Here is a 14,490-nt window from a genome sequence, read left to right on the forward strand (position 1 = left end):
GACTTCACAAGTGGTGTCAAGAATATTTCAAACTTTTTATTAATAAGGAGAGTAATAATAGGTTCACGTGTATAAATTATCACATTTAATATTTCTCCATAAAGTGGTTACTCTCAAAACTAAAATTGGCATCTAAATATTGGCACCTAAGCGTTGAAAGATATGAAAATGACAAATAAAAATTTTAGGACCGGCCATATGTAAGTGGGAAGGGTGGTTCAATTTTTCATATTATTGGCAACTATTAGTTGTTCATAGTGGGTATTTCTCTTATTAGGAATTCATAATTGAAGCCAACGGGGTTAATAGTCTAGTGGAAGGTAGCCTTTGTTTAAGGATGTTAATTGGTTTGGTTTTCGATGTATATGATTTGGTTTGATCCACATTTGTTTAGTTGAAATCAAAATCAATCTGTTTACTAAATGGTTACACTTTCGGAAATCATAATCGTTTAATAAACGGTTCCTTTTCACGGTTTTTAAACAATGTTGGTTTTGTGATTTTACACGGTTTAATCCACGGTTTCTAAATGATTAGCAATATGTTTGCTGGTTTATTCGCATGCCTATTGAAATCTGCCTTTGTTGATAAAAACTTCAATCATCTATCAAATTCAATGAGCAATGAGGCATTGAAGGGGCAAGGATTTAACCCAAGGGGGGTAGCACAAATGGTGAGCAACGAACTTGGTACGAGTTGTAAACTCGGATGTCTTAAGTTCAACTCCCACTAAGCACACCTTGGGCCACTCACACAGGGGGTGTTTAGTACTCTTCATTGCTTTTAGTGAAAGTTGAATGGTTCTCATTCAACCCCGGTATGACTTGGTCCATGCGATTGTGGGGGTCAGTATGGGCCCGTGGGACTAGTCAGGCCGAAGGCTGGATACCCGTCGTTTGCAAGAAAAAAAAAAAAAAAAAGGGGGGACAAGGATTTAACTACATAACCACATAATAGGAGCAAAATATTGAATTTTGTTTTGTTTACATGAAACTCATTATTTTATAAGTCATATACAGTTTAAATGGGTCGATTTTGACAGTGTAAACAGTTCGATTTAAAACCGTGGGTTAAACGATTAAAACCGAATCGAACCATTTAATTAATCAGTCTAAAAATTGAAACCAAAACCAAATCATTTACTAAATGGTTTCACAGTTTTGGTGTAAATGGGTTGGTTCAGTTTCGATAAATGGTTTCGATTTTAAATTGACATCCTTACCCTTGCCCCATCATCGCTTGAGTCATCTGATTGTGAGTTCAAGTTGGCATATCCCTCTATTGCTCGTCAATTCTGCAAAAGTATTACTTAACGTACGAGAGCTTCGACCAGAAGGTTATGATCACTACCATGGAGCATCCCTAAATAACCATAATTGTGACACAAAATAACCATAATTGATGCATAAATAACCATAATTATGTATATGTATATATGCATGTTAGGCTGGCTGCTTGTCTTTGTTTGGAACGTTTTTGCAAATCTGTGTTCATACATGTGATATGTATATCCACTCTTTATCTGTGATAGTGGATAGAAGTTCAGACCGATTCGATTCGCACCACTCCCTTTGGTGTACCACAAGCTTCTTCAACTTTTTAATACCTAAAGGACCTTTTAGCACTGCGGCACTGCCTTGCCTCAAAATATACTTGTGTTTGTCCAAAGAATGAAGTGGGGAAGTATGATTCTTGCGCGTCCATGAGGGTTAATTGGAGTATACGATGAAACATCTATAGAAATATTACTTTTTGTTTCATAGAGGGTGAGTTGATCATTTCACCCCCTCTCCCATGTGTCTGAACACTGAAGCCACACAGTCACACATAAACCATTTTTCTATTAGAAATAAAATTTATGTTTGAGTCACTACTCACTAGATACTTTTAATGAATAAGGAACACATCCCTTGTACACTACCCACATATCACAAGTTAAATTTGGTTGTGTTTATCTCTATCATACCCCTTTGAAATAATCCTCCTGATTCATACCATGTCTCGCAATCCATTGGAGCCACCCACTAGCTTTCCACATGGGGGTAGTGTGCCTATCCTTTTCCTTTTTATGGGAAGAAGCTGGGCACGCCACCCATGTGTGACGCACCATCCTATTGCCCCATTGGTGTAGTCCACTAGTGTCGGGGTACTAGCTGCAAGAGCATTTATATCTCGTGTGAAAATCATCTATAGCCGTTGCACCGGTGCAATGAGCATCAAGTGGTTGGGAACCTTTTGAGGCGTGTGCCTAGATACTCTCAATCTTCTTATGCTCACCGCACCTCACCACTCGCTGTAGACGATGTGAACTCTTCCTTATACCTCTCCATTTTTTTTCTTTCTCAACAACACAATGACTATGTTTGGATGTAAAGACAAGAGCAGAAAAAAAAAAATTTAATAAAAATAAATAGATAAAAAAATTCATTATGTAATTGTGAATTTTGTTTTCAGACATCCAAACATCGCCCAAAAGTGTCTTTCATGTGGATTTGTAGAATGTAGAAACACACGGTAAGTCCACGTAACTAAGATTTTAACAGAAAAAACAAGAGACAATGGTGGGCCCTTAGCCTGATAGTGATGTATCCATGTCCAGGGACGTAGGCGAAGCAGGCTACAAGTAGGAGCGTAGGACTCTTTAGGACTGCAGACAAAAGAAAGCTAACCTTCAAAAACTCCCAAACACTACCAAGCTTACAGAGCCGTTCCTTGAACTAACTGCCTAGTAAAAATAGACTGTCCAACGCCACGTCATACTCTCTCTTCTTAAATTAATTATATATCAACGGTTCAAAAAATTAGACTCCAATCCAACGATCATTCTGAGGGCCGTTTAGGTTGTACCTCCTACACTGGTCCTTGTGAAAGCAACTTACCATTTTTATGGAGAGGTCACACAACTCACACAACAGTAGAGTGAAAAGAGAGCGAGCGCGCGATCTCTCTCTAGTCTCTTTAAATTTACTTTCGCAGAGAGATTTCGACAGATCGGAAACGTCGACAGTGAGACTGAGAAGGAGTCGAATTCTCTCGTTTTGTTCCATTCGATTTGCAGAGATTTCGAGTCGGTAATTCGTTTCATCGATCGATTATTTTGTTCGTTCGCTTTCCAGATCATATCTCACGGGAGGAGTTAAACTTAAAGCTGTTCTTGTCTTCACGCTTCTTTTGATCTTAGTTTTCTCTGATTCTTCTCACGTTATTGGAGCTTAGATCTTTCGTCATTCTTTCTGCTTCGGTATTATTCGTTTCGAGTTGTTGCTATTACTTGTTGTCTTTTCATGGTTGGACTTGTGGTGCTTCTGACGAATTTTGTCTGATTTGAGAGCTATGACTCACTAAAAAGAGAATCTTCTGGAGTTTGATGATATCTGGTTCTTGAATTTTAAAAATTTCTTTCAATTTCATTGTTTGAGATCGGTTTTTTGGCGCAGAGCTGACAATGCCAGGTAATTCGAGTTCAAAGTTTGTCTTCAATCGGATTGAGTAGGGAAAAAGTTTTAATTTCTGATGAGCTTTGTGGTGAATACTTATTTTAGGTGAAGGATTTTTCATTCAAGATGATGAACGAGCGAGGAAATCTGATTATGAGACGTCTGAGGACGAGAGGAGGAGGACGAGAATCGGATCTATCAAGAAAAAGGCAATGCACGCTTCAACTAAGTTTTCACACACTCTTAGGAAAAGAGGTAAGCGAGTCGGCGACTGTCGGTTAGCATCTGTGTCAATCGAAGATGTTCGAGATGCAGAGGAGGAAGAAGCGGTCAATGCCTTTCGTCAGGCTCTGCTCAAGAAAGATCTTCTTTCCGCCCGCTTCGATGATTATCACACAATGAGAAGGTGAGCTAATTTTATCCTTTTCTCTCTTTTTCCTTTCTTCTTCTTCTTTTAATTTCTTTTGCATACTGTTTTAATTTGTTAATTCATAACAGATTAACATTTATTGTACATCGGAACTGTTTCTACTTTCTCCCCAACGATCGACAAATAAATTTCTCATGATTTTGCTAAAGTCTGTTCACTGTTGCATCATAATAGACGAAGAAACTGAGAGTGACGCAGAGCCGTCGCATTCGGTTATCTAAATTTACATGTAATGCAGTCGGGATATATCGCTTTCTTGGATCAAATTACTGCTCTTCCTATATATCTTTGGAGGAGTCAAAGTTGTTTTCGGTTCATATATTTTTCTTCCGAAATGGTGTTTGGGAATTAGAATTAATCAATTTTTCCCCCTTTTTTGCTGTCCCTTAAAACATTCAAATCATACATTGTTTTCCAAGTTTTCATCCCTCTCAATCGTATGGTAGGTAGGAGCTCCTTCAAACCTTTGTCTCAAAAGTAGTATATCGTGGAAAAACTAGTCCTTGTTTTTGGAATCAACTTTTTGCAAAGATATAACTGAGTACACAGCTTGAAAACACCTTTCCCTTTTCCCACTTGATGAAAGTTCGTTTCTTCTTATCAATTACCCAATCCTAGTGTTTGTTTTTGTTTTCACTATGGCGTCATTCATCTCCCGGAAAAAGATAGAATTGGCGTGAATGCAACTTCTGCTGTATGTTCATAGAATAATTTTCTCATGCTTGTGATTATTTCTTATCCCACAGGGCAGTGATTGACTTCTATAGATATATAAGGTGTGCGTATTTTTCTTATGAGATGCATGGGTTCTGTAGGTTATTAAGGCCGAATTGTAGAGGAAAATAGTAGTTTCTTTAACCATGTTGACTTTGTAAATGTGTAAGTTATTCAAATGTTTATTTCTGTTTTATGTATCACTTACTTTTGTTGATTTCTTCTAAGTTACTCAAGAAGTGTTTCTGTTGATGCAGATTTTTGAAGGCTAGAAAATTTGATCTTGAAAAAACTGTCCAGATGTGGGAAGAAATGCTCAAGTGGAGAAAGGAGTATGGAGTAGAATCTATTGTACAGGTAAATATTCATTCAAAAACTTCTTTATCTTCCATTTTATTAGTGAATAATCTTCTATAGTCAGATTTTCCTGCACGCTAATGATGCTGTACTCCTACAAACTATGGTTAGGATTTTGTTTTCGATGAAATTGAAGAGGTTCAACGTTATTACCCTCAAGGTTACCATGGAGTGGACAAAGAGGGAAGGCCTGTTTATATTGAGAGACTTGGCAAAGTTGAGCCTATTAAACTTATGAATGTCACCACAGTAGACCGGTTTTTAAAATACCATGTTCAAGGGTTTGAGAAGACCTTTTCAGAGAAGTTTCCAGCTTGTTCTATTGCTGCGAAAAGGCACATTGACTCGTCAACAACGATTTTGGATGTACAAGGAGTGGTATGTTTTAAGGCTTCTCACTACCGTGATATTTCTATTGCCATGTGGCATAATATTTCTTTTTTATATCTGATTTGTTTGTCTTGGTCAACTGGGCAGAATTGGATGAGTTTCAGCAAGGTTGCACATGATCTGGTTATGCGCATGCAAAAAATTGATGGTGACAACTACCCTGAGGTGGCTGATTCATAAAGAAACATTTCAAAGTTGATAATCATTTCAAATTCTGCTGGATTTCACCGTTTCTGTCACTAATACAAGTTCATCATGTAGACATTGCATCAGATGTTCATTGTTAATGCTGGGAGTGGTTTCAAACTGCTATGGAACACTATAAAAGGTTTTCTTGATCCAAGAACTACCTCAAAGATACATGTAAGAAGACCTTGTCTTACTTCTAGTATCTTCAACTTATGATGGCTTCATAAAACTAACTGAAAGCAAAAATTGACCTGTTTCTCAGGTTTTGGGGAATAAGTACCAGAATAAACTGCTGGAAATTATAGACTCAAGGTAAATTTTTTTATTAGTTATTATTACCATCTCAGTAGCTTCTGTTTGGTACATGAGAAAGAACTTTCTAGACTTCTTGCTCCAAGATTCACCCTGTCATTTTCACTCTCAACAGCCAACTGCCAGATTTCCTAGGCGGCTCTTGTTCATGCCCAAACGAAGGAGGGTGCATGAGATCTAATAAGGGACCATGGAATGATCCAGAAATAATTAAGGTATGTTCCTTCTACTCATTATTATTGTTAATTCATAAATTATGACACATGAACAGATGCCTGAAATACTCTGTTTATCACTCATGATCCGAATCAACAGCTGGTACATACTGGAGAAGCTTCATATTTGACAAAAACTAGGAGTATTTTTTATGACGACAATGTCCAAGTTAAATTATATGCCTCTAAGGTAACATGTGAAATAAAAATTTGGAGTTCATACTTTGACTACTTAGCCTTACATTTGTGTTATTAAACCATTTCTTTATTTTGTTACAGATTGTAAGTAATGAAATATCCTCTGCTGAGTCAGGATCAGAAGTTGAAGTCTCATCAACTGGGCTAAGAACTTCTGCCTTCAAACAATTAACAACACTCCATGAAGAAGTGAGTTTTATGTCCCATATTGTTCCCTCGGTACCAGTATGTCTATTTATGTTTGCTACCAGAATGTAGTTATCAAGTGTCAATTATAATGTTATATTCTAATGCTTTTCGATAGACTGTTTTACTTGACCATATTATTCATTTAACGATGACCTAGATTGTACATCTCTGCAACGTAATATCAGCACAGGATAGTTTAGTTTCAGTGGAGAAAGCACTTTGGGGGGGATGTGGGCCTTTTCTTGGATGTTGATATCCAATCAATCAGCAGACTGACCTGTAGCTCTGCATCCTCTTGGTTTGCTACTTGTATTGGTGATCCTTGCGATCTCCTAGCAAGCTTTGTGCTGCAGATGTTGCTGTATTGCCCTTGTGGCGTAGGATGCACTAGTTGGGTTAGTGTAGTGCAAGCAAGGAAGAGCAGAATCACAAATCACGTGCTCAGATGCTGGTCTTTGCCTCATAGTCCATTTGTCACAGGCTGAAAATTTCCTGGCGTTCCTGTTTTTTCTTATGGATTGACTTTTTTTTGTCATTCTTCCCCTATCTTTATGAATAAATATAGATACGAGATTTGGATCCCCTCTTGTGTAAACTTGCATTACTTTGATATTATAATTATGAAATCAGGATATACCATCTTATATGTTCAATTAAGGAGTTTGAGCCATGCCACGGATGAGTCATAACACCATGCAACACTTGTGGCTCCTTATAGTATTGAAAAAAGAAAATTTTGTTTCCTGTTGCCCCACACATATCTGAGAAACTTTTAGGTTTTTTTTTTGTTATTGTTTAGGTCATACTTGGCTTTTGTGATTTTCTGTGCATGCGAAAATTGTAAATGGGTTACAATTTTTGTTAACTCTTTTCATTATAAATTAATAATTCATATTTGAAACTTGGGGGTTTCCACTGCCCAATCCAAGTTTAGTAATTCAACAAAGCCTTCCCGACTACTTGCACTTAGCTGCAACAACCCTCTTCTACCATTTTCACATGTTTAATAGATGTGATTGAAGATTTTTCATTTCCTGTCAACATGACAAAAGCATACCTTTAATCTGGTTATTTCTAATGTGTAGTGCTTTATTGGAAACTAACAGTTTTTGCACGTATTTGTATAGTGGGACAAATTGATTTTTTTTTACAAAACTACTGATCCCATGCAAAACTGTAAAAAGCAGTTGGAAGCCTGGTGAATTCTTGAGTACAATCTTGTGATACTGTACATCTCTAATTTCTGCATCCATTTAAACGAAAAAGAAATAATAGATTCTTCATTGTTGATTCCTACAGTTTTCTCAGGAAAGAATAGAAGACCTTGTAGCCCCACGTAGCCAGGTTGAATCAGTTGGTATCACCACCACCGTAGAAGACGTCAGCTCGACAGGTATGTTAATTTTCATTTAATCAAGAATTTACTCATGTCAATGTTAATTCTTACATTAAACTATGCAACAACTCAACACAGCCTTATCACAACTAAATGGGGTTGGCTACATGGATCCTATTTCTCCAATCACCTCTATTCAAAACCATACAAGATTCCAGTCCTAAATCTTTCTTTACCAATTCTCCTATGGTTAGTTTAGGCATATTTCTAGCTCTTTTAGCACTTTCAATTTGAAATAAATCATTTCTCTGTACTAGAGCATTTAAAGCCTTCGTTGCACATGTCCATGCCACCTCAAACAAGTTTCTCCAACTTATCATGAATATGGGGAACTCTTAGGTTTGCTCTAATTTTAATTTGTTCATTCTTTATTTTATAGTTTCTACTTTTACCACTCATCTACTGCAACATCCTCATCAGCCAAACTAAGTTTGTCCCCTAGAGGAATATTGTTTGGTTCCAAGGTCACATCCCTCGTTATTCCTTCACAACTTGGCATGCTCTTTCTAACTGTCTTCCCGCTCAGACTTTCTTAATCCACCGCCATATCCAGGTTTCCCCTACCAGGCTCTGTTGGAATGGTATTGAAAACGTTGATCATCTTTTCTTTTCTTGTCCTTTTGCTTCTTCTATATGGAAGTGTGTCCTCCGTTGTTGTTGCCCTTCCAAAAGACCTATGTTTCTCCTTTCGAGAGAGTGGATTTGGGTGGATATGACTTTTGTTGGTAACTTTATTTGTGATATCACGGGTAAGCTTGCCTTTTGTGCTTCCGTCAACCACATTTGGATGGAACGGATTCTTAGAAGATGGTCTTCCAACTCTAGATCCTTAGATATGATTTGGAAATCCATCTTTTTCGATGTTGGTTATAAGCTCGCATCCCTCCCCCATCACCCTATAAAGGACTCCCCAAGGAACAGGCTTTTGTTGTATCTTGGGGTTTGCCCTCCTCCATTTTGATCCCCTCCCCCTTAGTTGCTTCGCTTGTGTAGCTCCCTCTCCCCTCCCCTTGCCTATAAGGCTATGTATATCCTTTCCTCTCTAACAGTCTGGGGAACGGAAACGGAACTTCTTTTTGTTCTCCCCGAAAACAACCATCTTTTTTTAAACCCATTTTTAAAGAACTCGAAAAAAAAAAAAAAAAAAAAGATGGATTACCAAGAAAGTTTTATTTATAAAATGCCCCCCTTCCCTATGTGTCTCTTGTGTTTCTCCTTTTCGTGTTTATACATTTATTATTCATCCAAAAAGAAAAAAAGTTTGTTTAAATGTTTTTTCTTTAATGGCCAACATTGAGGCCCATACGTCATTGCTAGCCATACAATTGTTCTATAAAATTTTCCCTTTTGTTTTATAGGGATACATCGATCACACAATACTCCAGAAGCACTCCTCCATTTTATCTACCCCAAAAGAATTATTTTGTGTTATATCATCCTCTATTTCTCCCTCTTTATTCATGAGTGAGCCTAGGTATCTAAAGTTTTCACTTTGTGGAAACACCCTATCATCAATTTTCACCACCCATCTCTTAGTCCTATCGTTACTAAAGGTACACAACATATACTCTGTTTTTTGTTCTACTTATCTTAAAACCTTTTGACTCCAAGGTTGAATCTCCATAAATTTAACTTTGAATTTATCCCAATATTTATTCCATCCACCAAAATAATATTATCTACAAAAAGCATACACCTAGGAATCTGATCTTGAATGTTTCTAGTCAACTCATCCATGGTTAGTGCAAACAAATATGGGCTTTGAGCTTAGAGCTGAACCCTGGTTAATCCAATTGTTATCGGGAATTCACTACCTTGTCCACTCTTATGCTAGTCACTACATCATTATACATATCTTTAATTATGTCCATGTATTTAGACGAAACATTTTTCTTCTCTAATACTAGCCAAATTAACTCTCTAGGAACTCTTACATTAAACTATGAGACTCAGTCACTAAATCATTGTCCTTATTACTACATCCAAAGGGTTTACAAATACTATGATTTGAGTTTTTTGTTGGGCAAATTAGGTAGGGTAAACTAGAAGGGACTGCTAACCAAGGACTTAATAGTCATCACCAACAATTCCATCATAGTAATCATCTTCAAGTTTGACGCATAATTCTAACTGTTGTCTGGGTCTTGGAATTTTGATCCTTAACCGGCCCAAGGTTGATAGAAAAATTGAATGCTGCATCCTCCAAATTAATGTGATTAAGATAAGTTTTATGTTGGCATGTGACCATTCATGTTCAGAAGAGCTGGAATTCTTTTCAGTCCAATTTTGTTGCCTGTTTCTTTTGGAATTTTTGTTTCTAGTGGAGTGGAGAGTATATTCATTTGAAATTCTCCCTCAGTATGATCTTTGAAGCCCATGATATTGTTTCTCTAGAGAAGATCAATTGTTGCTGTATTAATTCTTATTGAACCTGAGTACAAATGATTTGATATTGCCTTGTGTAACTTACAATGTTTTACCCTAAGGGGTAGCTTACAATGTTTCCTTCCATGTGTGCCTATAGCACATCCTTCTTATAGACCTTTTTTCTTTTCTTTTTTCCTTTTTTGGCCAGATGATTCAATTGATAATGTTACAGAAAGAAGACCAAGGAACTTCATTTCTCAATTAACAACTTTAGTGTCGCAGTTCTTACTTAGAGTGTTAGCTGCCCTACATATTGTACATTTTGGTTTTGGCAAGATTGTTACAGTAAATAATGCCAGGGAACAGCTGAAAAACCAACATAGACCAGAATCAACTAATCCAAGTTCTGAAGACCAGCTTGCTTCACGGGCTGCCAGGGAAGATGTAATCCGTCCTTGTGTGCAGAGGCTTCAATGTTTGGAAGCATTGGTAACCGAACTGACCAATAAACCAGTGAAAATTCCTCCAGAGAAAGATACCATACTGCTGGAGTCAATGAATCGTATAAAATCCATAGAATACGATTTACAGAAGACAAAGAAAGTAAGAAATTTTCCTTCTCACTATGTGATTAATTGCTTAATTTGCATTTTGTAGGAATTAGAGTTTTCAGCATTTTTCTGAATGGAATATATTTCAGTTAACTTCTTGAAATTAATCCTTGTTATGTTTCATAGGCACTACACGCAACAGCATCAAAACAAGTGGAGCTTTCAGAGGCACTGGAGATTTTGAAAGAATCTAACCTAGTAAGTTCGTGTTCCTTTTAGGCCATAAAATTCCAGATTCCAATTTCATGGATTGCAAGAGATGCCTATGCTTTTCCTGTATAAATTAGTGGGGCTGTTAATGGATTAATAAACCCAAAACTAGATAGGTTTCAAATTCCTACCCAGAAGCAGAATTGCAGGAGTCAAATCAGCAGTAGGAGATCTTGAATAACTCCCGAAATTAAGCTCTATGCTGTTCCAAACTATATTAACCTTAGCTCTCCCCTACCACTCCAACCTCTCAAAGTTTGATGCCAATCCAACAGTTGGATCTACAATTATATCTAATTGAAGAAAGGATCTGACAAATCCAATACATAGGAAGAACGTATATAGTGAAACTTTGTCTACGTTTTTGAGAACCATTTGAGTCAAGTAGCGATTCAAAGGGTTCTCAAAAATGTTAAAGGTAGCCAAAATAGAAACTTCAATTCAGACTTAGTAACTCCAATACATAGGAAGAACGTATATGGTGAAACTTTGTCTATGTTTTTGAGAACCATTTGAATCAAGTAGCGCGATTCAAAGGGTTCTCAAAAATGTTAAAGGTAGCCAAAATAGAAACTTCAATTTTCAGATTTAGTAACTCCAACAGAAACCCAGACATAGTTGTCCAGGCACCTAGGCAATGCCTAAGTGTCCAGGTGCCTTGGTCACCTTGGAAGCCTTATTGGAGTCTCTTTGCATCTGGGTCCCCTCCAACACCTTGGATCTCCCAGACGCAAGGCATCCAAGGCGACTGGACGCCTAGGCAACATCTTGACAAGTATGCATGTTTCCTTTTGTTCTCAAGAAACTTTTTTGTAAATGGAATATGACGAACAATTCACAAAATAGAAGAAAAATCTTGTCAACAAATGAAAGGGAGAAAACCATATTCCTAAATGTAACACTTAGAAGGGAGAAAAAAGGTACTTTTCTTTCTTAGTTCTGGTTCAAAGGTAAGTTGATGGCATTTTTCACATCATCTTTTATTCATACCCCCCTCCACCCAAAAAAATATATATATTTATTTATTTTAGATCATTAAACATAATATTTTAAATCCCCCCCCCATGCCAAAAAATAAAAAATAAAAAGATTATTAAATTATTACATACTCCTTCCATTCCCCATTCCCACAACCCACCGGGGGGGGGGGACTTTCCAGCTCATGCATTCGCTGATGATACACTTGTCAATCACAGAGGAGTAACTCTTGCTGGTTTAAGATTTTCCAATCTATTCCCCCTGGAAGCTGAATGCATTTGGAAACAAGATGGATGCTCCAAGCTGCTGCAGAAGGTCCTTGTCTCAGATTTTCTGAATTGCTAGTGTTTACCCTCCTTGGTCAAAGCGCAGGAATGTATTTCACTGGTTCAAGGTTCATATAGTTCTTTAACTCTGATCTCTTGTTTTTAGTTGGTAAATATTGATCCTTTTGTTCTCACACCAGTCCTTGTTTTCATTTTCTACTTCAGAGTTCTTCAGGTGTTTAAAGTAGGCAGGAACTCACCATAACCTGGGGGCAAAGACGTGTAACTGTTTCCCTAAGAATGATATACAAAGCATCAAATTTCTGTGATGTTTTACATTTAGCTTAACTCACTTTATTTGTATTCAGTAATAATATTCTCACCAAAAAAAAAAATATTAATAATAATAATATCGTCATTTTCATGTTAATTACATTAACATGCAGCCTTCCAGTGCCATTTTAGAAGTCCGCAAATCTTACAAAAATGAAAAGATACAAGTAAAACTGCATAACAGATGGTGGTCTGATACACCCTTGACTGCGGAGGTTTGATTTTAAGCTTATTGAAATGTGAAGTCTACATTTTGCAGTGATAGTGATGGCAATTTGATGTGTGAAACTTTAGTCACATGCATAGATGGATTAAATTCCAATCCACTATATTTAAAATAGGCAAGAGAATGCTCCCCACCCCATGCAGATGCTCACACCAGCCCTCCCATTGGCTTCATGAGCTGGGTGTACCTGCGCCAGCGAGCATCTTCAGCACGTGTGCATGGGGCGGCATGTCTTTCTGCACCCCTGTTTCTAGGCGTATTCTGTGCCAATGTGGGAGGAATATGCATGTCACACCTAAGGGTGTTAATCGGTTCGGTTTTGGTGTATACAGTATGGTTTGGTTCAGTTCACATTTATTTGGTTGAAATCAAAATCTAACCATTTATTAAATTGTTGCACTTTTTGAAACCACTAAACGGTTTCGGTTTCATGGTTTTTAAACGATGTTGGTTTTATGGTTTTATACGGTTTTGATCGCAATTTAATTCATACGGTTTCTAAACAATTAGCAATCGGTTTATTAGTTTATTCACATGTTTACTGAAATTTGCTTTTATTGATAAACATTTCAATCTTATATCAAATTAAATGATGCATTGAACAAGCAAGTATTTAACTACATAACATGAGTAAATTATTGAATGGATGTTGGACAATCTCTATGGTCCTTCATTCTTCCCTAAATTAATCCCATCTTATTTTGTTAAAACAACCATAGAACTAAGCAAAAGATAATATTACACGGATAAAGTGAAATATAAACAAAGCTGCTAATGAACACAACTTATCGTTAGTGTTCTAAAGTTAAAGAGCATGAGGCACTAAAAACACATCAAATAATCCCTTATTCTATTAAATCACTATATGGGTTAAACAGGTCTGTTTTGACAGTGTAAACGGTTTGGTTTTTACGGTGTCATTTCGGTTTGAAATTGACGGGTTAAATGGTTACAGTCGAACCAACTCGTTTAGCTAACCAGTTTTAAACTTGAAACTAGAACCGAATCATTTACTAAACGATTTTGCGGTTTCGGTGTAAACAGTTCTATTCGGTTTCAGTAAACAGTGTCGGTTTCAAATTCATATCCTTAGACTCACACCAATAGATGTTCTGGAAAATGTATTATCTATATAGGCTTGCATTTTCAAAGCAAGTGAGAAAATAATAAAATTTCATGTAAAAGGCAATTGTACACCGGTGATTTACCAATTTTCTTTCCTAGTAATTTTAGATAAAAAGAGGGGTACTTTTTGGGAGGAGAGAGATAGACACATGGAGACACTAGTGTCTACTATGCAATATGGTAGCAATTTTTCTCCCAATATAAAAATAGGGAGAAAGAATGATAACTAGTCTTGTTCCTTACGCCGCCCTGCAATGGGTGAGTGCACATTGATATCCATCAAAGAGCACATGGGGCAAGGGGTAATTTCACAGGACCTTGTGAGAGAATATGAGCTTTGCTTTATTGTGCGGCTGCCCAAAATCTGTCTGTGGAAGCTCAATTAGAGTCTGAATTTTATGGCATATAGACCCCAAAGTCTCCTATTCATATATCAAATTTCAGTCCAAATAAAATTTACCAAATGGCAAAATATAGATATAAAAGGTCTAGATTATAAAGAATGCATAGGATAGCAGTTTTTTTTTTTTTTTTTGGATAAACATTA

The 14,490-nt window shown here is 36.9% G+C and overlaps 1 protein-coding gene across 3 annotated transcripts; it reads left to right on the plus strand.

The window, feature by feature from the left end:
* Positions 1-2,907: 2,907 nt before the first annotated feature.
* On the plus strand, positions 2,908-12,692 carry LOC122067279 (phosphatidylinositol/phosphatidylcholine transfer protein SFH9-like). Of its 3 annotated transcripts, XR_006136644.1 has the most exons (15): positions 2,909-3,452; positions 3,543-3,843; positions 4,839-4,938; positions 5,050-5,316; positions 5,416-5,493; positions 5,590-5,691; positions 5,780-5,829; positions 5,945-6,044; positions 6,145-6,234; positions 6,324-6,431; positions 7,731-7,824; positions 10,403-10,797; positions 10,932-11,003; positions 12,212-12,387; positions 12,485-12,692. XR_006136644.1 is itself a non-coding variant. In XM_042631113.1 (14 exons), the coding sequence occupies exons 1-14, from the start codon at positions 3,446-3,448 to the stop codon at positions 12,263-12,265; spliced, it is 1,809 nt and encodes a 602-aa protein (XP_042487047.1). In that variant the 5' UTR covers positions 2,908-3,445; the 3' UTR covers positions 12,266-12,692. The 3 variants fall into 3 exon arrangements, 2 of the variants coding, with proteins under 2 accessions (XP_042487047.1, XP_042487046.1); XM_042631113.1 differs by having other exon boundaries at positions 2,908-3,452; positions 7,740-7,824; positions 12,212-12,692; XM_042631112.1 differs by having other exon boundaries at positions 12,212-12,692.
* The last annotated feature ends 1,798 nt before the right edge of the window (positions 12,693-14,490 follow it).

The sequence above is a fragment of the Macadamia integrifolia genome, unplaced genomic scaffold (genome assembly GCF_013358625.1).
Source record: "Macadamia integrifolia cultivar HAES 741 unplaced genomic scaffold, SCU_Mint_v3 scaffold2805, whole genome shotgun sequence".
Taxonomy (NCBI): domain Eukaryota; kingdom Viridiplantae; phylum Streptophyta; class Magnoliopsida; order Proteales; family Proteaceae; genus Macadamia; species Macadamia integrifolia.